This window comes from Oncorhynchus keta, chromosome 16 (assembly GCF_023373465.1).
Source record: "Oncorhynchus keta strain PuntledgeMale-10-30-2019 chromosome 16, Oket_V2, whole genome shotgun sequence".
In the NCBI taxonomy this organism is placed as follows: Eukaryota; Metazoa; Chordata; class Actinopteri; order Salmoniformes; family Salmonidae; genus Oncorhynchus; species Oncorhynchus keta.
Window position 1 is genome coordinate 9,534,618 of NC_068436.1, and position 24,012 is coordinate 9,558,629.

A 24,012-nucleotide genomic window follows, 5' to 3' on the forward strand; every position below is an offset into this window, starting at 1 on the left:
ACCATGGTCTTGTAGCGGATGCGAGCTTCAACTGGAAGCCAGTGGAGAGAGCGGAGGAGCGGGGTGACGTGAGAGAACTTGGGAAGGTTGAACACCAGACGGGCTGCGGCGTTCTGGATGAGTTGTAGGGGTTTAATGGCACAGGCAGGGAGCCCAGCCAACAGCGAGTTGCAGTAATCAAGACGGGAGATGACAAGTGCCTGGATTAGGACCTGCGCCGCTTCCTGTGTGAGGCAGGGTCGTACTCTGCGGATGTTGTAGAGCATGAACCTACAGGAACGGGACACCGCCTTGATGTTAGTTGAGAACGTCAGGGTGTTGTCCAGGATCACGCCAAGGTTCTTAGCGCTCTGGGAGGAGGACACAATGGAGTTGTCAACCGTGATGGCGAGATCATGGAACGGGCAGTCCTTCCCGGGAGGAAGAGGAGCTCCGTCTTGCTGAGGTTCAGCTTGAGGTGGTGATCCGTCATCCACACTGATATGTCTGCCAGACATGCAGAGATGCGATTCGCCACCTGGTCATCAGAAGGGGGAAAGGAGAAGATTAATTGTGTGTCGTCTGCATAGCAATGATAGGAGAGACCATGTGAGGTTATGACAGAGCCAAGTGACTTGGTGTATAGCGAGAATAAGAGAGGGCCTAGAACAGAGCCCTGGGGGACACCAGTGGTGAGAGCGCGTGGTGAGGAGACAGATTCTCGCCACGCCACCTGGTAGGAGCGACCTGTCAGGTAGGACGCAATCCAAGCGTGGGCCGCGCCGGAGATGCCCAACTCGGAGAGGGTGGAGAGGAGGATCTGATGGTTCACAGTATCGAAGGCAGCCGATAGGTCTAGAAGGATGAGAGCAGAGGAGAGAGTTAGCTTTAGCAGTGCGGAGCGCCTCCGTGATACAGAGAAGAGCAGTCTCAGTTGAATGACTAGTCTTGAAACCTGACTGGTTTGGATCAAGAAGGTCATTCTGAGAGAGATAGCGGTAGAGCTGGCCAAGGACGGCACGCTCAAGAGTTTTGGAGAGAAAAGAGAGAAGGGATACTGGTCTGTAGTTGTTGACATCGGAGGGATCGAGTGTAGGTTTTTTCAGAAGGGGTGCAACTCTCGCTCTCTTGAAGACGGGAGGGACGTAGCCAGCGGTCAGGGATGAGTTGATGAGCGAGGTGAGGTAAGGGAGAAGGTCTCCGGAATGGTCTGGAGAAGAGAGGAGGGGATAGGGTCAAGCGGGCAGGTTGTTGGGCGGCCGGCCGTCACAAGACGCGAGATTTCATCTGGAGAGAGAGGGAGAAAGAGGTCAGAGCATAGGGTAGGGCAGTGTGAGCAGAACCAGCGGTGTCGTTTGACTTAGCAAACGAGGATCGGATGTCATCGACCTTCTTTTCAAAATGGTTGACGAAGTCATCTGCAGAGAGGGAGGAGGGAGGGGGGGGATTCAGGAGGGAGGAGAAGGTGGCAAAGAGCTTCCTAGGGTTAGAGGCAGATGCTTGGAACTTAGAATGGTAGAAAGTGGCTTTAGCAGCAGAGACAGAGGAGGAAAATGTAGAGAGGAGGGAGTGAAAGGATGCCAGGTCCGCAGGGAGGCGAGTTTTCCTCCATTTCCGCTCGGCTGCCCGGAGCCCTGTTCTAACGATAGAAGTAGCCGATGCCAATTGTCTACATGGACACTGAAAATGCAATACAAAAGATAACTATAGCTATTTTGGTCACGCTTTTTTAAAGTGCATCTTATGATAGCTTCGTAAAGTCTTCATATAGGAGTCATAACACTACATATTTGTGAAGCGTCTCATCTATAACCGTATATCATGCTCTATAAAGATTCATAATGTGGCATAACTGTTTGACATAGTTATACATCTTTCATAGAGCATGAAATACGGTTAAAGATGATTTGTGGCCCATTTATGCAGTGCTTATGAACCCTATCTCAATGCTTTATGAAGCCTTCAAATAAAGTGGAACCAACTGTTCTATGGATGTGTGTGTGTTTGGGAATGAGTGTAGGTGTATGTGTGTGTGTCTGTTCATATGAATGGGAGTGTGAAGGAGGGTGAATTAATACGTGTGGGAGGGAGTGAATGGGTGTGTGGATGCATAGGGTATATGTGTATGTGAATGAAGGAGAATGGAAGAGTAAGTCAATGTATGTAAATGTATCTGAGAAGAAGGGAGGGTGTCCAAGGATGGGGAGGGGAGGTGGGGTAAAGGGGAGGGTGACGAGCTTGGCTTGGGTGGGGTAAAGGGGTGAGGAGCTTGGCTTGGGGGTGGGGAGGGTGTGACGAGCTTGGCTTGGGGGTAAAGGGGGAGGGTGTGACGAGCTTGGCTTGGGTGGGGTAAAGGGGGAGGGTGTGACGAGCTTGGCTTGGGTGGGGTAAAGGGGGAGGGTGTGACGGCTTGGCTTGGGGGGGTAAAGGGGGAGGGTGTGACGAGCTTGGCTTGGGTGGGGTAAAGGGGGAGGGTGTGGGGGAGGGTGTGAGCTTGGCTTGGGTGGGGTAAAGGGGGAGGGTGAGCTTGGCTTGGGGGGGTAAAGGGGAGGGTGTGACGAGCTTGGCTTGGGTGGGGTAAAGGGGGAGGGTGTGACGAGCTTGGCTTGGGTGGGGTAAAGGGGGAGGGTGTGACGAGCTTGGCTTGGGGGGGTAAAGGGGAGGGTGTGAGAGCTTGGCTGGTGGGGGTAAAGGGGGGAGGGTGTGACGAGCTTGGCTTGGGTGGGGTAAAGGGGGGGGTGACGAGCGAGCTTGGTGTGGGGTAAAGGGGGAGGGTGTGAGCTTGGCTTGGGTGGGGTAAAGGGGGGAGGGGTGTAAAGGGGGAGGGTGTGACGCTTGGCTTGGGTGGGGTAAAGGGGGAGGGTGTGACGAGCTTGGCTTGGGTGGGGTAAAGGGGGAGGGTGTGGAGCTAAAGGGGAGGGTGTGTGACGAGCTTGGCTTGGGTGGGGTAAAGGGGGAGGGTGTGAAAGAGCTTGGCTTGGGTGGGGTAAAGGGGGAGGGTGTGTGACGAGCTTGGCTTGGGTGGGGTAAAGGGGGAGGGTGTGACGAGCTTGGCTTGGGTGGGGTAAAGGGGGAGGGTGTGAAGCTTGGCTTGGTGGGGTAAAGGGGGAGGGTGTGACGGGGGGAGGGTGTGACGAGCTTGGCTTGGGTGGGGTAAAGGGGGAGGGTGTGACGAGCTTGGCTTGGGTGGGGTAAAGGGGGAGGGTGTGACGAGCTTGGCTTGGGTGGGGTAAAGGGGGAGGGTGACGAGCTTGGCTTGGGTGGGGTAAAGGGAGGGTGTGACGAGCTTGGCTTGGGTGGGGTAAAGGGGGAGGGTGTGACGAGCTTGGCTTGGGTGGGGTAAAGGGGGAGGGTGTGGCGGGGGCTTGGCTTGGGTGGGGTAAAGGGGGGAGGGCTGTGGGGTAAAGGGGAGGGTGAGCTTGGCTTGGGTGGGGTAAAGGGGGAAAGGTGGGAGCTTGGGTGGGGGTAAAGGGGAGGGTGTGACGAGCTTGGCTTGGGTGGGGTAAAGGGGGGAGGGTGTGACGAGCTTGGCTTGGGGGGGGTAAAGGGGGGGGGTAAAGGGGGAGGGTGTGACGAGCTTGGCTTGGGTGGGGTAAAGGGGGAGGGTGTGACGAGCTTGGCTTGGGTGGGGTAAAGGGGGGAGGGTGTGACGAGCTTGGCTTGGGTGGGGTAAAGGGGGGAGGGTGTGACGAGCTTGGCTTGGGTGGGGTAAAGGGGGGAGGGTGTGACGAGCTTGGCTTGGGTGGGGTAAAGGGGGGAGGGTGTGACGAGCTTGGCTTGGGTGGGGTAAAGGGGGAGGGTGTGACGAGGGGGAGGGTGTGGCGAGCTTGGCTTGGGTGGGGTAAAGGGGGGTGGGGTAAGGGGGATGGTGTGACGAGCTTGGCTTGGGTGGGGTAAAGGGGGGAGGGTGTGACGAGCTTGGCTTGGGGGGGTAAAGGGGGGAGGAAAACTGGGAGGGGGAGGTAGAGAGGGACAAACTTGGCTTGGAAAAGAGGGAGGGAAGGATTTATCTATACTACAATGTAATTGTATTTATTTTTGTGACTTGCAAACCTTCTGTAAAATGAAAAAGAGTTCTGGACAAATTAGGAGGTCAAGTCATTATTATTCCTTGTTTCCCATTATAGTTCAGTTCCACTGGTGGTAATTGGCGAGAGTGGAGGTATAGGGACGGGGGAGCTGGGAGGGCGTCAGACACTTCCCTGAAGGTCAGTGAGCTCCAAACATATTGGGGACAATTTTTGTTGTTTTGGCAAAGGTACTCCAACACTTTGGATTTGAAATGATACAATGACTATTTGTATTTATTATGGATCCCCATTAGTTCTTGCCAAGGCAGCAACTCATCTTCCTGGGGTTTATTATGGATCCCCGTTAGTTCTTGCCAAGGCAGCAACTCATCTTCCTTGAGTCCAGCAACATTAAGGCAGCTATATACAATTGTAAATATTACATGACATTATATTTCATAACACTTTACCCAATACATTTAGTGTGTTCCCTCAGGCCACTACTCCACTATCACATATTTACAGTGCAACATCCATGTATGTGTGTCTGTGTCTATTCATAGTCCCTGCTGTTCCATAAGGTGTATTTTTATCTGCTTTCTAAATCTGATTCTACTGCTTTCCCCCTTCTGATGACCAGGTGGCGAATCGCATCTCTGCATGTCTGGCAGACATATCAGTGTGGATGACGGATCACCACCTCAAGCTGAACCTCGGCAAGACGGAGCTGCTCTTCCTCCCGGGGAAGGACTGCCCGTTCCATGATCTCGCCATCACGGGTTGACAACTCCATTGTGTCCTCCTCCCAGAGCGCTAAGAACCTTGGCGTGATCCTGGACAACACCCTGTCGTTCTCAACTAACATCAAGGCGGTGGCCCGTTCCTGTAGGTTCATGCTCTACAACATCCGCAGAGTACGACCCTGCCTCACACAGGAAGCGGCGCAGGTCCTAATCCAGGCACTTGTCATCTCCCGTCTGGATTACTGCAACTCGCTGTTGGCTGGGCTCCCTGCCTGTGCCATTAAACCCCTACAACTCATCCAGAACGCCGCAGCCCATCTGGTGTTCAACCTTCCCAAGTTCTCTCACATCACCCCGCTCCTCCGCTCTCTCCACTGGCTTCCAGTTGAAGCTCGCATCCGCTACAAGACCATGGTGCTTGCCTGCGGAGCTGTGAGGGGAACGGCACCTCAGTACCTCCAGGCTCTGATCAGGCCCTACACCCAAACAAGGGCACTGCGTTCATCCACCTCTGGCCTGCTCGCCTCCCTACCACTGAGGAAGTACAGTTCCCGCTCAGCCCAGTCAAAACTGTTCGCTGCTCTGGCCCCCAATGGTGGAACAAACTCCCTCACGACGCCAGGACAGCGGAGTCAATCACCACCTTCCGGAGACACCTGAAACCCCACCTCTTTAAGGAATACCTAGGATAGGATAAAGTAATCCTTCTCACCCCCTCCCCTTAAAAGATTTAGATGCACTATTGTAAAGTGGCTGTTCCACTGGATGTCATAAGGTGAATGCACCAATTTGTAAGTCGCTCTGGATAAGAGCGTCTGCTAAATGACTTAAATGTAATGTAAATGTAATGTAATGCTTGCATCATTTACCTGATGTAGCCATGGCTCTATGTAGTACTGTGCCTCCCATAGTCTGTTCTGGACCTGGGGACTGTGAAGAGACCTCTGGTGGCATGTCTTGTGGGTTATGTATGGGTGTCCGAGCTGTGTGCTAGTAGTTTAAACAGACACCTTGGTGCATTCAGCATGTCAACACTTCTGTCAACACTTCAACACTGAAGTCAATCTCTCCTCCACTTTGAGCCTGTGATTTACATGCACATTATTAATTTCAGCTCTCTGTGTACATTTAAGGGCCAGCCGTGCTGCCCTGTTCTGAGCCAATTATAATTTCCCGAGGTCTCCCTTTGTGGCACCTGACCACACGACTGAGGTTGAAAGTGAAGACTGTCAGATTTTATTTAAGGTTATCCATAGGGTGAACCGTTTAGAAATGAAAGCACCTTTTGTACATAGTCCCTTCATTTCAGGGGTGCAAAAGTATTGGGACAAGTTCTCTTATATGTGTATTAAAGAATTCAAAAGTTTCGTTTTTGGTCCCATATTCCTAGAACGCAATGATTACATCAAGCTTGTGACTCTACAAACTTGTTGGATGCATTTGCTGTTTATTTTGGTTGTGTTTCAGATAATTTTGTGCCCAGTAGAAATTAATGGTAAATAATGTATTGTGTCATTTGAGTCACTTTTATTGTAAATAAGAATAGAATATGTTCTAAACACTTCAGTATTCATGTGGATGCTACCATGCTTACGGATAATCCTGAATGAATCCTGAATAATGATGAGTGAGAAAGTTGGATGCACAAATATCATACCCCCCCCCCAAAAAAAAATGCTCACCTCCCCTGTTATTGTAATGATAAGAGGTTAGCATGTCTTGGGGGGTATGATATTTCTACATCTGTAACTTTCTTACTCATTATTCACAATTCATTCAGGACTAAGGGTGCGCTCTGGCTATCTACTCCGATTTCGGGGCACTCTCCTCTGAGTGTGCCAGAGCGCTGAATGATGAATTTACAAAAGCTCAACACCCCTTTAATATGGCTGGTAACAGTAAACTTCAGCGAAAATGCGGAATTCAATTGTTGCCAGCAGCACAGTTAGAGTTACCAATGCTCTGGATAACATGAAAACAGCCTAACTAGCTATACTACGACGAGTAAAATGGTCAGAGTGAGGTGTTCTCTTATTTTCGGGCTCTCGAGTGGCGCAGCGGTTTAAGGCACTGCATCTCAGTGCTAGAGGTGTCACTACAGACCCTGGTTTGATCCCGGGCTTTATTACAACCGGCCGTGATTGGGAGTCCCATAGGACGGCACACAATTGGCCCAGTGTAGTCTGGGTTAGGGGAAGGTTTAGCCGGTGTAGGCCGTCATTGTAAAATAAGAATGTGTTCTTAACCGATTTGCCTAGTTAAATGAAGATGAACTTGAGTGCTTGACTGCCGTTGTGAGATCAGAACGCTTGTATCAACCCTACTCCTCCGCCAGAGCGGCCAGTATGCGCTCTGAACGCTCCGCGGACGAAACGTTCTTGAATTTACAAACGGACAATCCGACTACGCTCTGAATTTATGAACGCTCAGAGTGTACTCCAGATTGAATTTACAAACACACCGTAAGAAAGTTAGAAGCACAAATAGCAGTATGTTTGTGTGCGACGCCTAAGAGGTAGCGCATCATTTCAAGCTGTTGGTAACGTCCCTTTTCAACACACTAACACAATACATGTAAATCTACATTTAAAAGTGGGTGGGGCTCATTTGAGATTTGAAGCCTTGCCACAATCGGCGTCTGTTACGCAGACTAGGCAATTTACACAGAGAGCATTGTGGTCCTTCTGTGGCTCAGTTGGTAGAGCATGGCGCTTGTAACGCCAGGGTAGTGGGTTCGATTCCCGGGACCACCCATACGTAGAATGTATGCACACATGACTGTAAGTCGCTTTGGATAAAAGCGTCAGCTAAATGGCATATATTATTATTATCAGTCAGTCAAATACACGATAGTTGCTTTTATGATCAGAACGTGCAGTTGGGACTGAGTGAGGTATGTTAAGGACACGTCCAACTATGTCGACGATTTTAATTGGCTGATGCAGAACTTGTTCCAGGATATAATCTGAAGAGACCAGCTACAATTTAGCGTTTTGTCACCTGCAAGTAAAGCAAACATTTTTATTGACTGATAGCATTTTGAGCAGCAGAAAAATTGGACAGTTAAATTGTTGTTTATGTTTCCCACTAAATTTGAGATCTATATTGTAGTTACAGAATGACTTGCTTTAAAACCCATCATGGGACATAAATATGATGTGGGTAAAAATACATATGCTATGGAAAGTCAGACAAACCCGACTAAACTATGTTGACGTGTACAGTAGGTATATTATGTAAGTGTATATTTGTTATAATATTGTGTGTATGCAGAATAGGGCGAGATCGGATGTTATGTACACTAAAGAGAGTCTTAGGATGAAAAGTCTCATTTTGTGTTTATTGAACATAAAACACGTTTTAAATTCACCATATGAAAACCACACATACACATCTCAACTAACAATCTGCATAAAATTGATCAATTCCATTCATTTTCTGATGAAATGTGTCTAGGGAAAACAATTAGGTAGTTGAATGCAAGTAATTAAATAGGCACACAGTACAAACACAATATGTATCAGACTTTGTAGGCTTATATCACACAATGTCTGGATGCAATATTCTACACAAGAATATTCAACACCGATATCGGTTCCTCTTGTTATTCCAAACGCATCTACGGATCTATTCTGCCGACAAATATGAAAATGAATCTTTGTCTTTAATGCAGGGTTTGATCTAAGCTGTCGAGTAGAATGGTTACTTTTTATGTTATACAGTGGAATGGTTTTTTTGCTGGTGTATCCTGAGGTAGCTCCTCTCTGAAAACGTCTTCCCACAGTGCGTACAGGAGAACGGCCTCTCTCCCGTGTGGACCTTAAGGTGCATCTTCAGATGGTCCTGGCGGGAGAACCTCTTCTCACACTGGGTACAGCTGTAGGGTTTCTCACCCGTGTGGACCCTCTGGTGCCTCTTCAGGTCACGAGCCTGGGCGAAGCGCATGTGACACTGGGTACAGCTGAAGGGTTTCACCCCTGTGTGGACCCTCTGGTGGATCTCCACCTTCTGGGGGCAGCTGAAGCCTTTGTTACAGAACATACAGAGGAACAGTTTCTCTTTACCATTGCCTGATGTTGCTCCCCCTCCCTGAACCTGGGCTCTAGCCCTGTCATTTGAGTTCAATACCTGACTGAAAATGGCATGGCTGTGTGAATCGGAAGGCTCCATCAACGTGGACACTGGGTCAGAATCCCTGAACTGTATAGGAGAGTGGGTCACAACGTTTGAATTTGTCTCCAAGCTTTCCCTGTAATCTAAGAAATCTCTGCTCTGTGAGTGTCCGTCTCCAAGATGACGATCTGCATTCAATGTGGGAGAAGCGTCACCCTCCACTTTCACAGTTACCTCATCTACGATTATAACCTCCCCTTTCTTATCGAGGCACCCTTCAGAGTATACACTACTACTGTACAGGTTCCAGTCCCCTCTAGACAAATCCGTCTGTGTCTCTAAACCCAAGGGCATGTTGCCAGGGTCCATCTCTGTAGCGTAAGAACAAGACGGATCATCACGACCAGTGTCTAACGTGTCACCATCACCATCTCCAAGGGAATGAACCCTTCTTTGGCTCTGGTGAAATACCAGTAAGTACTCTGAACTGGGAGCAGGAGGACAGCCCAGTCTCTCTGGGTCTGATCGGTGGTCAGATCCTGTGTGTAAGAGCCTTCGTGTTAAAGTCTCGGTGTCTGTCTTTGACTTGAGGATGGCGTTCAGCGTTCCACTGACCTCCGTGATGCTGCTTCGGGTCCTGGGCTGCACTGGGGAGGTGATGGGGTCCTCTGTGGCTACAGAGGGTGCTCCAGTCTGGATGTCTCTGCTGTGCTGTGGGTCTTCATCTCCTTCAGACCTCTCAATCTTGACCCCAGGACCTGCAGCTTCAGCTTCTGCAGACTAAAACAAAAAGAGAGGAGGTTATTACCGGTACATGAGTAGAATTGGATAATAATGTCATAGGGAAGTCTCACAAGCTCCCTTATGGCAGATGTACATGTAAGCAAGTGAATAGCTGAGGCGAGCCTTTCTGAAATAAACGGGCCACATTTGATTTACAAAGTAACACATTTTTATGCAACACTATTACACTAACCTCTATCATGATAACGTGCTGGGTTGAGGTTCCACTCCCCTCATCAATAGTAATTGATTGGTCATCTCTCCAGGAATGGTTCTTCATTGGCTTCACAAAGCTCTTGTGGCCTTCAGTGAGATGTCCTTCACCTGAGAAAGTGATTGGGGGAAAAATAGGTTATGTTGGCTACTGTCTGCTCAATGGTATAGACCCTTTACGGTCTTTGCAAACACTGCCGCATGAGGGAGAAGAGTGTCGTTTGGTTGCAGAAGATGGGGGAGTTCTCATTTTAAGGCTTGTATGAAAGTCCTGCTCAACATAACATTGTAAGTGTATGACAACCCACAAATACACTGCTCAAAAAAATAAAGGGAACACTTAAACAACACAATGTAACTCCAAGTCAATCACACTTCTGTGAAATCAAACTGTCCACTTAGGAAGCAACACTGATTGACAATAAATTTCACATGCTGTTGTGCAAATGGAATAGACAACAGGTGGAGATTATAGGCAATTAGCAAGACACCCCCAATAAAGGAGTGGTTCTGCAGGTGGTGACCACAGACCACTTCTCAGTTCCTATGCTTCCTGGCTGATGTTTTGGTCACTTTTGAATGCTGGCGGTGCTTTCATTCTAGTGGTAGCATGAGACGGAGTCTACAACCAACACAAGTGGCTCAGGTAGTGCAGCTCATTCAGGATGGCACATCAATGCGAGCTGTGGCAAGAAGGTTTGCTGTGTCTGTCTGCGTAGTGTCCAGAGCATGGAGGCGCTACCAGGAGACAGGCCAGTACATCAGGAGACGTTTAGGAGGCCGTAGGAGGGCAACAACCCAGCAGCAGGACGCCTATCTCCGCCTTTGTGTAAGGAGGAACACTGCCAGAGCCCTGCAAAATTACCTCCAGCAGGCCACAAATATGCATGTGTCTGCTCAAACGGTCAGAAACAGACTCCATGAGGGTGGTATGAGGGCCCGATGTCCACAGGTGGGGGTTGTGCTTACAGCCCAACACCGTGCAGGACGTTTGGCATTTGCCAGAGAACACCAAGATTGGCAAATTCGCCACTGGCGCCCTGTGCTCTTCACAGATGAAAGCAGGTTCAACACTGAGCACATGTGACAGACGTGACAGAGTCTGGAGACGCCGTGGAGAACGTTCTGCTGCCTGCAACATCCTCCAGCATGACCGGTTTGGCGGTGGGTCAGTCATGGTGTAGGATGGCATTTCTTTGGGGGGCCGCACAGCCCTCCATGTGCTCACCAGAGGTAGTCTGACTGCCATTAGGTACTGAATTGAGATCCTCAGACCCCTTGTGAGACCATATGCTGGTGCGGTTGGCCCTGGGTTCCTCCTAATGCAAGACAATGCTAGACCTCATGTGGCTGGAGTGTGTCAGCAGTTCCTGCAAGAGGAAGGCATTGATGCTATGGACTGGCCCGCCCGTTCCCCAGACCTGAATCCAATTGAGCACATCTGGGACATCATGTCTCGCTCCATCCACAGACTGTCCAGGAGTTGGTGGATGCTTTAGTCAAGGTCTGGGAGATCCCTCAGGAGACCATCCGCCACCTCATCAGGAGCATGCCCAGGCATTGTAGGGAGGTCATACAGGCACGTGGAAGCCACACACACTACTGCGCCTCATTTGGACTTGTTTTAAGGACATTACATCAAAGTTGGATCAGCCTGTAGTGTGGTTTTCCACTTTAATTTTGAGTGTGACTCCAAATCCAGACCTCCATGGGTTGATAAATTTGATTTCCATTGATCATTTGTGTGATTTTGTTGTCAGCACATTCAACTATGTAAAGAAAAAAAGTAATTCTTTACTAAGAATATTTCATTCATTCAGATCTAGGATGTGTTATTTTAGTGTTCCCTTTATTTTTTTGAGCAGTGTATATGGCTCTGGTTACAATAGCCTCTTTTAGAATCTGAGAGTGAAATACTTACACACTCGTCTATATCATGTAGGCTCAGCATTCCTGAACAGTCCCATTTACAAGTCAGAATGTTGAACAAACATTTCAACTTACTTTACTTGTTGTCCACTGATTTTGTTCCTATGTCGGAGGTAATCTGATACAAAATATCCACATTAAAGAAATGCAATTCGCATTTGACAAACACCTGCACAATATGGCCGAGGATAACCGAACGGCAAACGCTTCCAGCTAACTGCAAGGAAACGTGCTTCGGTCAACGTACATGTCAAGAGATCTCCACCTCCAAAAGGACCAACAGTATGAACAACCGGTAAAGTGTAAATATAATGTTATTCAACATTCTGGCTTGTAGAGACTACTGCATCTTTTCATGGTTACATTAAGACACCATGGAACCAGCACGAGATATGCGTCTGTACAACGCCACTGTACTCCAGATTTGACCTTTATCCACTGTCATGACGTTGGCCTCTTTGGGTATAGCAAGCCCATCCCCCTCTCCCTGCCTCTCCCTTTCCTCCTTCAACTAGGTTGCTGTGGTCAGAGAGACGTCATAAATTCCTGAGAATCTCCTCATGGACACACAGTACAGAGAGAGTAGATTTTCAATGAGAACAAAGGAAATCCTTCCACCTCACAGAACTTGAGGTACGAACAAATTTCATGTTCCAGAGAAAGTATAAAAGCTGGGTGAAGAATCCAGCTACGAACTGGTCCGTTTGTCACAACTTGGGGAAGCTCATGGGAGACGGTGTGGCCACATTACCATAACGCTGTTTATATAATAGCCTCAGATATGAGGTTTACATCTAATTGTTGTATAAGATGAATGAGTGAGTATGATACTGTTTGTATAATATGATTTTGGACTGTTTAATTAAGAAAAATACAAATCCCTTTTGATTTGAACTAAATCACAGGACCGCCTTTGAGCCCAGTTAGGGTCAGGCCTCCTAGGACAGCCCCTTTTCTGCCATTCCGAATAAAACCCAACTTTGAGAAATTATCAGGAGACCGAGCTTATCACAATTACGAGATGGCTAAAGGTTGCAGACCATGTTTTTCTCCATTAGGGGAGACAAAGGTTGTAGACCATTGCTGAATCTTTTAACCATACTACGTGGTTAAACTCTTAGACTATCGATACCGACAGAATATGAACAAGTCTTTGATATTAATTACTGGTCTGCAGCTAGGAATTCGGAATCATTGAACGTGAAGAACGACAACCGCCGAAACATTTCACCAGCGATCAAGACGACACAGCGTAAATATATATATTGATTGCAATTGTTCCCGAATGAGTGAGCGTTCATGTGCAAAGGATTAGCATTTCAATTGTTATAATTATCACTCTGTAGTGACTTCTTAGTTGACCCCCACTTCCCCTTTTGTCTAACAAGCCGCCATGCCGGTTTAGCCCACTAGGGCACATTCTCCTATCATTTCATGTAACCACATTTACCTTGTTTGTTTGTTTGTTTGTTTGTTTATGCATTTCTGTGAATTACTTAGTAATAAATACACGATTTAAGATAATTGATGTATGGATGACTCAGTGAAGACTGGGTTCATGCAGATAACCAACAATTTACGATGTTTGGAATAAGACTAAGGGTGAGGTAAAGTAAATAATTCATTAATTAAAATACTAATTGATCAGATAAAATATCTGAAAAGTTATTTTAGGAAATTCTAAATTTAATCAGAATATTTTTCCTTGGTGCCCCCGACTTCCTAGTTAATTAGTTACGTGATTAATAAGTTGATCGCAAAATAACTTATTACAGAGAATCTTTGATAAAAACTATCAGTCTTCAGTTAATGATAGTAAAGACAGGAAACCACACTGCTTCATCGAGAAGATTTAAATACTGCTAGTTTTCCTGGAAAACAGCCATTTTCATCCTCATGCTAGTTAGCAGTAGCCACAGCAGCCATTATGGGATTGCATGTCACGTTGGCTGACCCTGCAATTCCAAAATGGCTGTGATACACTACATGGCTCGTCGAACATCCAATTCCCAAAGCATTGCCATTAATATGGAGTTGGTCCCCCTTTGCTGCTATAACAGTCTCCACTTGTCTGGGAAGGCTTTCCATTAGATGTTGGAACATTGCTGCGGAGACTTGCTTCCATTCAGCCACAAGAGCATTAGTGAAGTTGGGCACTAAAATTGGGCGAGTAGGCCTGGCTCGTAGTCAGCTTTCCAATTCATCCCAAAGGTGTTTGAGGGAGTTGAGGTCAGGGCTTTGTGCAGGCCAGTCAAGTTCTTCCATACTGATTTCGACAAACCATTTCTGTGTGGACCTTGAGTTGTGCACGGGGGCATTGTCATACTGAAACAGTTAAGGGCCTTTCCCAAACTGTTGCCACAAAGTCAGAAGAACAGAATCATCTAGAATGTCATTGTATGCTGTAGCATTAAGATTTCCCTACACTGGAACTAAGGGGTCTAGCCCGAACCATGAAAAACAGCCCCAGACCATTATTCCTCCTCCACCAAACTTTACAGTTAGCACTCTGCATTTGGCAGGTAACATCCCCCTGGCACCCGCCAAACCCAGATTTGTCTGTTGGACTGCCAGATTGTGAAGTGTGATTCATCACTCCAGAGAATGGTGTCCACTGCTCCAGACTCCAATCGGCAAGCTTTACACCACTCCAGCCGACGCTTGGCATTGCGCATGGTGATCTTAGGCTTGTGTGTGGCTGCTCGGCCATGGAAACCCATTTCATGAAGCTCCCGACAAACAGTTCTTGTGCTGACAATGCTTCCAGAGGCAGTTTGGAACTGGGAAGTGGGTGTTGCGTTAAAAAAAATCTGTCCTTGGTAGCGTTTCAGCACTCGCTGGTCCCATTCTGTGAGCTTGTGTGGCTGAAATAGCCAAATCTACTAATTTGAAGGGGTGTCCACATACGTTTTTGCTGTGGCTACTGATTGGAGCCCCCCCAAAAAATAAACAATAGTCTCTACAGGCCAGCGTGTTAAATAAAATGTTATTTACACTTACTAACCATGATTGGAGCCCCAGTGCTGTTCATTGTAAACAATGGTAACGGTAGGGTCGGTATCTTCTGGAAAGGTAACCTGCTTTTATTCAGCATCCAAAAGTCGTGCGCAGTTGTTTATTATATGATATTGAATATTTGCGCTAGATATCGTAATCAGGGTATTTGAATTATTGCATACCATCCAGAAAGTGACCAAGACCCAGTTCTGTGTAACATCTGAAAACACGTTCAGGGGGAACGGGGCTATAAGGAATGAACTTTATGAACGGCGACAGCCTTCTGAAAAATATACCTCTTGTCATTCCTCTATACCGGTCGAGGATCTTGACACTACTGGGGCGACTGGCGACGACGCGCTCTCGCATTGTCCCCTCTGCGCGCTCCCGTGCCACCTTCAGTTCCAGTTGCTGTAGTTTTCTCCGCAATGTCCTGTTTTCTTTCTGGCTTTGAGACATTTCCAAACGAAACACTGCATATTCGTCGTCTACGAGTTTACAGATCTCTCCCACTGCTGCATTCGCTAGCACCTCCATAATGGAGGCAATTTGAGTGTGAAAAACCATACCATTAGCCATTGTTAGCTAACGTGATCAGCTACCTAGTTAGCGTTACCTCATATAATATATATTAACGAAGTCCTAGCACCCAATGCGAATTTAAAACTACATTGACAACTCCATCTGGTAAGTATGGGACGCTATGGCGGTGTCAGTTAATGGACTGATATTTTGAGTTTCATCCTGTGTTCCCTGCTGTGCCAATACACTCATCCAGTCTAAATAAATGCTAGTTGACTCGTCCGGAAATCACGTTTTGGTCACCACCCTCTGGCGTTTACCACTAAAGACAGTTCCGCTCAAAGGCTCTCTATTGGTCCCTCCCCTCTTCCAGTTACCACCTTCCGGAGCTCCTCCAATACCTAGGTGTGGTTACATTTAAAATGTATGCGCGCTGATCTTTGAAATACGGTACTGCTTATAGAGTATCATTGCGATCTAGAGAGTTGCTACTTTCTCGTGTCATTCCTGGACTACGCATTATATGAATAAAGTCCGATTAAATCAACAAATAAGAGAGTCAGTTGAACAAACGTTAAGGTTACAAGTAGTGGTGTTGTGCCATTTTTTTTTTTAGGTGGGGGAGCACAAAACAGTTTTTTTTCTTCAATCAACGTTTGTACTGACAAAATGTAGCCAATTTAATAGCGTGAAATGCATCCTTCAATTGCAACGTCTGCCTATGGCCACACTGTGGATGCGTTCGTAAATTCACTCTGGCTATCGACTTCTGAGCACTCTCCTCTGAGTGTGCCAGAGCGCAGAATAACTGATGCATTTACGAACGCTCAACACCTGTTGAATATGACCAGTGTGAGTCAACGTCGGCAAAAACGCGTAATTAAATTGTTGCCAGCAGCAGAGTTACAGTCACCAACGCTCAGAATAAAAGAACACAGCATAACCAGCTCTGCTATAGGGCGTGTAAAATGGTCAGAGTGACGTCTTCTCTCATTTGTGTCGAAGTAGTTAGCAAGCTAGACAATTTCAGCCAGTTAGCTTGGGTGCATGACTGCGGTGGAAGTCAGAACGCTCGGATCAACCCTTCTCCTCCGCCAGGGCGTCGAGTGTGAACTCAGAGAGCGAAACCCTTTGAATTTGGCATTCCAGATTGAATTTACGATCACAATCTATTGTTTACAGTTTTAAATCCCCTTGAACACTAAATTAGGAATAGGCTACCTCATTTCAAAATAGGCCATCACTGTCAATCATGTATGATAATTTGTCACGTTATACCAAACGTCCAAACTGCATCACCATGACAATTTAATTATTCTCAGTTTAACGGGAGTATGTATTTACACTGAACAAAAATATAAACGCAACATGTAAAGTGTTTGTCACATTTTTCATGAGCTGAAATAAAATATTCCAGAAATGTTGCATATGCTCAGATAGTGTTTCTCTCAAATGTGTTTGTCCCTGTTAGTGAGCATTTATCCTTTCCCAAAATAATCCATCCACCAGGCAGGTGTGACATATCAAGAAGCTGATTAAACAGCATGATCATTACACAGGTGCACCTTGTGCTCAAATCAAATTTTATTGGTCACATACACATGGTTAGCAGATGTTAATGCGAGTGTAGCGAAATGCTTGAGCTTCTAGTTCTGACTATGCAGAAATATTTAACAAGTAATCTAACAGATTCACAACAACTACCTTATACACACAATGTAAACGGATTAAATAGAATATGTACATACAAGTATATGGATGAGCAATGGCGTGCGGTATAGGCAAGATGCAGTAGACGGTATAGAATACACTATACATATGAGATGAGTAATATAGGATATGTAAACATTATTAAAGTGGCATTATTTAAAGTGACTAGTGATACCTTTTATTAAGTCCATATATTTAAGTGGACAGAGATTTGTCTGTTGGCAGCAGCCTCTATGTTAGTGATGGCTGTTTAACAGTCTGATGGCCTTGAAATAGAAGCTGTCTCTCGGTCCCAGCTTTGATGCACCTGTACTGACCTCACCTTCTAGATGATAGCGGGGTGAACAGGCAGTGGATCGGGTGGTTCTATTATTCTGTATATACACTATATAAGGCTCCTTAACAGCTTCTACCCCCAAGCCATAAGACTGCTGAACAATTAATCAAATGGCCACCTGGACTATTTACATTGACCCCCCTTGTTTTTACACTGCTGCTACTTGCTGTTTATTATCTATGGATAGTCACTTTACCCCTATCTACATGTACAAATTACCTCGACTAACCTGTACCCCCTGTATATAGCCTCATTATTGTTATTTTATTGTTACTTTTAATAAAAAGTTTTACTTTAGTGTATTTAGTAAATATTTTCTTTACTCTTTCTTGAACTGCATTGTTGCTTAAGGGCTTGTAAATAAGCATTTCACGGTAACTGTTGTATTCGGCGCATGTGACATAACATTTGATTTGATTTATATACAAAAAAATATGTCGATAACCCTTCGAATGATTAGATTTGGCTATTTCAGCCACACCCGTTGCTGACATGTGTATAAAATTGAGCACACAGCCATGCAATCTCCACAGAGAACCATTGGCAGTAGAATGGCCTTACTGAAGAGCTCAGTGACTTTCAACATGGCACCGTCATAGGATGCCAACTTTCCAACAAGTCAATTCGTTAAATTTCTGCACTGGTCAACTGTAAGTGCTGTTATTGTAAAGTGGAAACGTCTAGGAGCAACAACGGCTCAGCCGTGAAGTGGTAGGCCACACAAGCTCACAGAACGGAACTGAAGCGTGTAGCGGGTAACAATCGTCTGTCCTTGGTTGCAAGAACTGTTCGTCGGGAGCATCATGAAATGGGTTTCCATGGCCGAGCAGCCACAGACAAGCCTAAGATCACAGTGCGCAATGCCAAGTGTTGGCTGGAGTGGTGTAAAGCTCGCCGCCATTGAACTCTGGAGCAGTGGAAACGCATTCTCTCGTGTGATGAATCACGCTTCACCATCTGACAGTCCGACAGACTAATCTGGGTTTGGGGAATGCCAGGAGAACGATACTTGCCCCAATGCATAGTGGCAACTGTAAACTTTGGTGGAGGAGTAATAATGGTCTGGGGCTGTTTTCATGGTTCGGGCTGGTCCCCTTAGCTCCAGTGTAGGGAAATGTTAACGCTACAGCATACAATGACATTCTAGACGATTCCTTGCTTCCCACTTTGTAGCAACAGTTTGGGGAAGGCCCTTTCCTGTTTCAGCATGACAATGCCCCTGTGCACAAAGCCAGGTCCACACAGAAATGGTTTGTCGAAATCAGTATGGAAGAACTTGACTGGCCTGCACAGAGCCCTGACCTCAATCCCATATAACACCTTTGGGATGAATTGGAACGCCGACTATGAATCAGGCCTAATCACCCATCGTTAGTGCCCGACTTCACAAATGCTATTGTGGTTAAATAGAAGCAAGTCCCCGCAGCAATGTTCCAACATCTAATGGAAAGCCTTCCCAGACAAGGGGAGGCTGTTATGGCAGCAAAGGGGGGACCAACTCCATATTAATGCCCATGATTTTGGAATGAGATGTTAAACTGGCGGGTGTCCACATACTTTTGGTCATGTAGTTTAGTTTGCCTAAGCGAAGCCCTTTCCACACGTTGGGCATGCGTACTTACTGCTTGTCAGCGTCCATCCTAAAGCTTGGCCTCCCACGTTGTGACCCAATGACACCAGAGGAGGCAGAAGCAGGAGCCATCACCCTCAGGTGGTTAGTCTTTGAGCTCCCTCCTTGACCTCTAGCCATTGTTTGGGTGTTGTTGGGATTGTGTGCTGTGTGCTGTGTTATAGGCTAGGTAACTCTAGTGGTGAACACCCATCCTGATCATGGATACTGTGGTGCATGTATCAAAGGAACAGGATTGTCGATCTCTATTAGCCCCAGGCCCTGCTCCATCCCTGCACTGTCCCTTGTGGTGCGGTCCTGGTTCTGACCCGGGAAGGAAGAGTGACTGGTTCTGACCAAGGACCAGGGTTTGTGACCAGCCGCTTCAGAGGTCCAGTCTCTCCTACCAGCAACTTCGGATATCAACTGGTCCTCTGTAAACTGAACAGAAAAGTATAAAGGTTTATATAAGAAACTCTTTGCTGTACACACAGAAACATGACATGATATTATAAAATGTTAACCACAGTCAAAAACATCTCTAACCCTTTCATTGAATTACTTAACAATATGGAGCCATTGGAGTTTATTATTTATACATTTTTACCATAGGTGTTAATTCAAGAATGAGGTATAATGTTTTAATTTGACTGAGAGAAGGGAAACAAATGATACAGTCCCCCCAAAAAACTATAGGTGACAAGAATAATACAACTTTTCTATAAATATGGTACCCTCGCTTTGATACAGTGAATTTTAGAATACTTTGGAAAAGGTTCAACATTACACACAGCTTCACTACTTAAAGTAAACATGAATTAAAGCACTATCCTTATCTCACTATAAATCACCAGTCAGTGGTGTAAAGTACTTAAGTAAAAATACTTTAAAGTATTTGAAGTAGTTTTTTGGGGCAGCTATACTTAACTATTTATATTTTTGACAACTTTTACTTCACTACATTCCTAAAGAAAATAATGTACTTTTCACTCCATACATTTTCCCTATTACCCAAAAGTACTTGTTACATTTTAAATGCTTAGCAGGACAGGAAAATGATCGTCACGCACTTATCAAGAGAACATCCCTGGTCATCCCTACCTCCTCTGATTTGGTGGACACACTAAACATAAATGCACAATTTGGATCTGGTGTCATCGCTGCAACTCCCCTACGGGTTCGGGAGGTGAAGGTCGAGTCATGCGTCCTCTGAAACATGACCCGCCAAACTGTGCTTCTTGACACCCGCCTGCTTAACCCGGAAGCCAGCCGCACCAATGTGTCGGAGGCGACCGAGTCAGCCTGCAGGTGCCCGGACCGCCACAAGGAGTCGGGCAAACCCTCCTCAAACCCGGACAACGCTGGGCCAATTGTGCGCCGCTCTATGGGACTCTCGATCACGGCCGGTTGTGATACAGCCTAGGTTCGTATCCGGGTTTGTAGTGATGCCTCTAACACCGCGATGCAGTGCCTTAGACCACTGCAGCACTCTGGAGGCATTGTACATTTACTTTTGACACTTAAGTGTATCTAAAACCAAATACTTTTATACTTTTACTCAAGTAGTATTTTACTGGGTGACTTTCACTTGAGTCATTTTCTATTAATGTATATTTACTTTTACTCAAGTATGACCTTTGGGTACTTTTTCCACTACTGACACCAGTATCATCATCATCAGCATTTTTACAGGCACCATCGAACCAAACATCACCATATCTACTCTGCCTCATACTAATTTTTTCCTCAGTTCACCTCATCCAGTTTCCCACTACATCCAAACCAACAGAACTAACTACAAACAAACTAGTATTATATTACATGTCATATATGGGCCGTGTGCATTTTCTGTTGGTGTATCCTGAGGTAACTCCTCTCTGAGAACCTCTTCTCGCAGTGTGCAAAGGTCCCGTGTGGACCTTCAGAACCTCTTCTCACACTGGAGGCAGCTGTAGGGTTTCTCTCCTGTGTGAACCCTCTTGGTGCCTCTTCAGGTTGGACGGGTGGGAGAAATTAGCCCGGCACAGGTGGCAGAATGATTTCTCCCCTGTGTGCATCCTCTGGTAGATCTCCACCTGATTTGGGGAATGGAAGTGCTTTGAAGTCTCTTTGGTGCGGCCACCATTACTGATTCTCTCTCTACTACTGTCATTTGTAAATGGGCAGCCATTTAGTGTTGAAGGACCGACATTGTCTGAGGTCTAGTTTAACTTAAGGAGAGTGTGAGGAGGACGAAGGCCAGGGAGTGTCTGTGTTGTCGCAGGGTCCATGTTCCAGTTGATAGATCCTATAGAAGGGAGGCTGATGGCAGCACCTGTTAAGGGGTTAACCTGAGGTGCCATTAGTCTCTCTGAATCACAACTATAGGAGTAGGACGGAGCATCGCTAGCCAGGTCAGTATCTGTTCTCTCCCCCTGCATACAGACACCTCCCTGTCCCCGAAGATCAAATCTACTCCTCGTCCTGTCTGTTATCATGGAGACTTAAGTTTGGATGTTGTTTTGTGTTCGACTGTCTGTTTCTGGTTGTGGTTAAGTGTCATTCCCCAGGACTTTGTCCCATCCACTGACCTCCCCTGTGTCGCTTCTGGTCCTGGCCTGCTCAGTTATGTTGTCCCTTGGGCACTTGGCTGCATTGGTCTGGGTCTAAGAATCAAAGATGGCTGCCCAGTCTCTTCTGTTTGCCTCCAGCCAACCACCTGCATGAAGAGGTTACAAAGTAGACATTGCAAACATGGCAGAGAACTCTACGCTCTACAGTTTTTAATTGTCAATTACCTGGTCAAGTTCATACATTGTGTTTTTGTATGTAAATATAAGTTGTATTGATTTAATTTTATGAATAAGAAAAAAAAGAGCCAGGTGCATCACTATTCCAATTAAAGATCTATTACTTCATGTAGGCTTTATGTATTTCTCTCTTACCTTGCTCCCCCATCTTTAGTCCACCCAGCAGGTCAATGCTCTCTGGTCTGTCTTCTATTGTCTCCTCTTTGACCAGCAGCAGATCAGGCTTCCCATCCTCCATGTCTACTGACTATAAGAGATACAGAGTGAGAGGATGTTGGATTAAGAAAGCTGATATGAGCACCCTGCTATGGAGCATCTTCTGATTGGGTAATGAGAGATTGTAAACATGTTAGTTGATTTAATTACTTGACACTAGGTATATTTATAATGAAGTGATTGGAAATAAAGTGCTGCTAGGTGTATGCAGAATAGGTTGAGAATAGAGACATCCCACTGGGCCCACACTGCTTGAATCAATGTTGTTTCCATATTTGAACCAACATGGAATAGAGGTCTGTGCACAGTGGGAGTTTACTTCTACTTTTATGGGTTACGCCTCTTTAGTCATAAGAGTCCCACCTAGTCAACAACATATTAGGCCTATTTCACATAATAAATAAACCTGTTTTTCTTTTGATTATTTATCTACATGAAGTTATTTCAATTTATCCCTTTGGAGCACAAAGGGATAAAAAAAAAGTGTTTAAAATTGGGCATGCCCATAAATTGGGGATTGAAGGCATGTTGGGCTTATGTTAACTGATTGTGTTTAATTAAAATAAGACCTTCAAAATGTTGTAGGCAACATTGTATGCAACATTGTCGGTAAGTGACTTGAGTCATACTGTGCCAAAGCAATTTAGAGTTGTTAAACGGTAGTGACGAGTGTGTTGATCTAACGTTAATATTGGCAACAACAACAATATTGTAAAAAATAAAATAAAAAGTTATGCATGCCAACATATTAGGCGATAATTAAGAGAAGGCAAAATGATCGTGTCAGGAAAATTATATCAAACGTTTTACCATTGCAACATTTGATGTAGTCACATTCAATTGGTTGTCTGAAGCGTGCTATCGAGTTCCCCCGCGGGCGATACATCATCTAAATTATTCCCCTTTATTTTCGACAATTTCAATGAGCATCGTCGTCACTGACTTTCCTTTGCGGTACCTCAAACTGCTGTCATGATTACCAGCTGATATAAACTTTTAAGAGTTGATTTTACTCCTGGCTCAGAGTTTGTCTGGGCAGTGTCTTAACGTCATCCTAAAACCCACTCTGAGCTGGGAGTTTATTTTTTACAGGATTCATAGAGTAGGACCTTTTCTGGTATGCTTTGTGGACACGAGCGTTGATGTGATGTATGCTCAAGAGTCTCAATCAAAGTCTTTGAATGAAACGTCCCATTTTGTGTTTATTAAACATAAACAAATGTTAAATACACCATATGAAAACCACACGTACACATGCCACAAAAAAAAAATCATAAACTTGATAAACTGCATACATTTTCTCATTTAAAGTGTATTGGGGGGGAAATGAAGTAGTTGAATGGAAATAGGCATTTGTGAACATCATGTAGCCAAACTAATGTTGCCCCACAGGCCGCATTCAGTCTTCACAGAGGTGGGGGGCACTCTTAAAGGGGAATAATAGCACATTTATAAAATGTGTCTTAAGTTCCTAAACCTTTCGGACTCATTGTTGGACTGTCTGCCAAAGTGTACAGTCGTGGCCAAAAGTTTTGAGAATTACAAATATTAATTTTCAAAGTCTGCTGCCTCAGTGTCTTTAGATATTTTTGTCAGGAATTACTATACAATACTGAAGTATAATTACAAACATTTCATAAGTGTCAAAGGCTTTTATTGACAATTACATGAAGTTGATGCAAAGAGTCAATATTTGCAGTGTTGACCCTTCTTTTTCAAGACCTCTGCAATCTGCCGTGGCATGCTGTCAATTAACTCCTGGGCCACATCCTGGGATTTTCCTGGCCATGGACCCAAAATATCAATGTTTTGTTCCCCGAGCCACTTAGTTATCACTTTGCCTTATGGCAAGGTGCTCCATCATGCTGGAAAAGGCATTGTTTGTCACCAAACTGTTCCTGGATGGTTGGGAGAAGTTGCTCTCTGAGGATGTGTTGGTACCATTCTTTATTCATGGCTGTGTTCTTAGGCAAAATTGTGAGTGAGCCCACTCCCTTGGCTGAGAAGCAACCCCACACATGAATGGTCTCAGGATGCGTTACTGTTGGCATGACACAGGACT

General features: G+C 45.7%; 3 protein-coding genes across 8 annotated transcripts in view; 1 reads left to right on the top strand and 2 right to left on the bottom strand.

Annotated features, from left to right (window-relative positions):
• LOC118395568 (neurotrophin receptor-interacting factor homolog) overlaps positions 1 to 24,012 on the top strand; it is a 384,346-nt gene that overhangs the window by 296,240 nt on the left and 64,094 nt on the right. The gene's annotated exons all lie outside the window — the stretch shown is intronic.
• The window catches only part of LOC118395583 (zinc finger protein 23-like), a 135,782-nt gene that overhangs the window by 95,572 nt on the left and 16,198 nt on the right, over positions 1 to 24,012 (bottom strand). The gene's annotated exons all lie outside the window — the stretch shown is intronic.
• Positions 1 to 24,012, bottom strand: part of LOC118395564 (neurotrophin receptor-interacting factor homolog) — a 238,501-nt gene that overhangs the window by 16,915 nt on the left and 197,574 nt on the right. For 2 of the 5 annotated variants that reach the window (XM_052465095.1, XM_052465097.1), the window contains exons 1-3: positions 15,064 to 15,402; positions 9,822 to 9,952; positions 9,461 to 9,625 (exon numbers count right to left, since the gene is read on the bottom strand). In XM_052465095.1, coding sequence (XP_052321055.1) covers positions 9,461 to 9,625; positions 9,822 to 9,952; positions 15,064 to 15,346 — 579 coding nt within the window. In that variant the 5' untranslated portion in view covers positions 15,347 to 15,402. The other 3 variants (XM_052465096.1, XM_052465098.1, XM_052465094.1) reach the window with 3 other exon arrangements.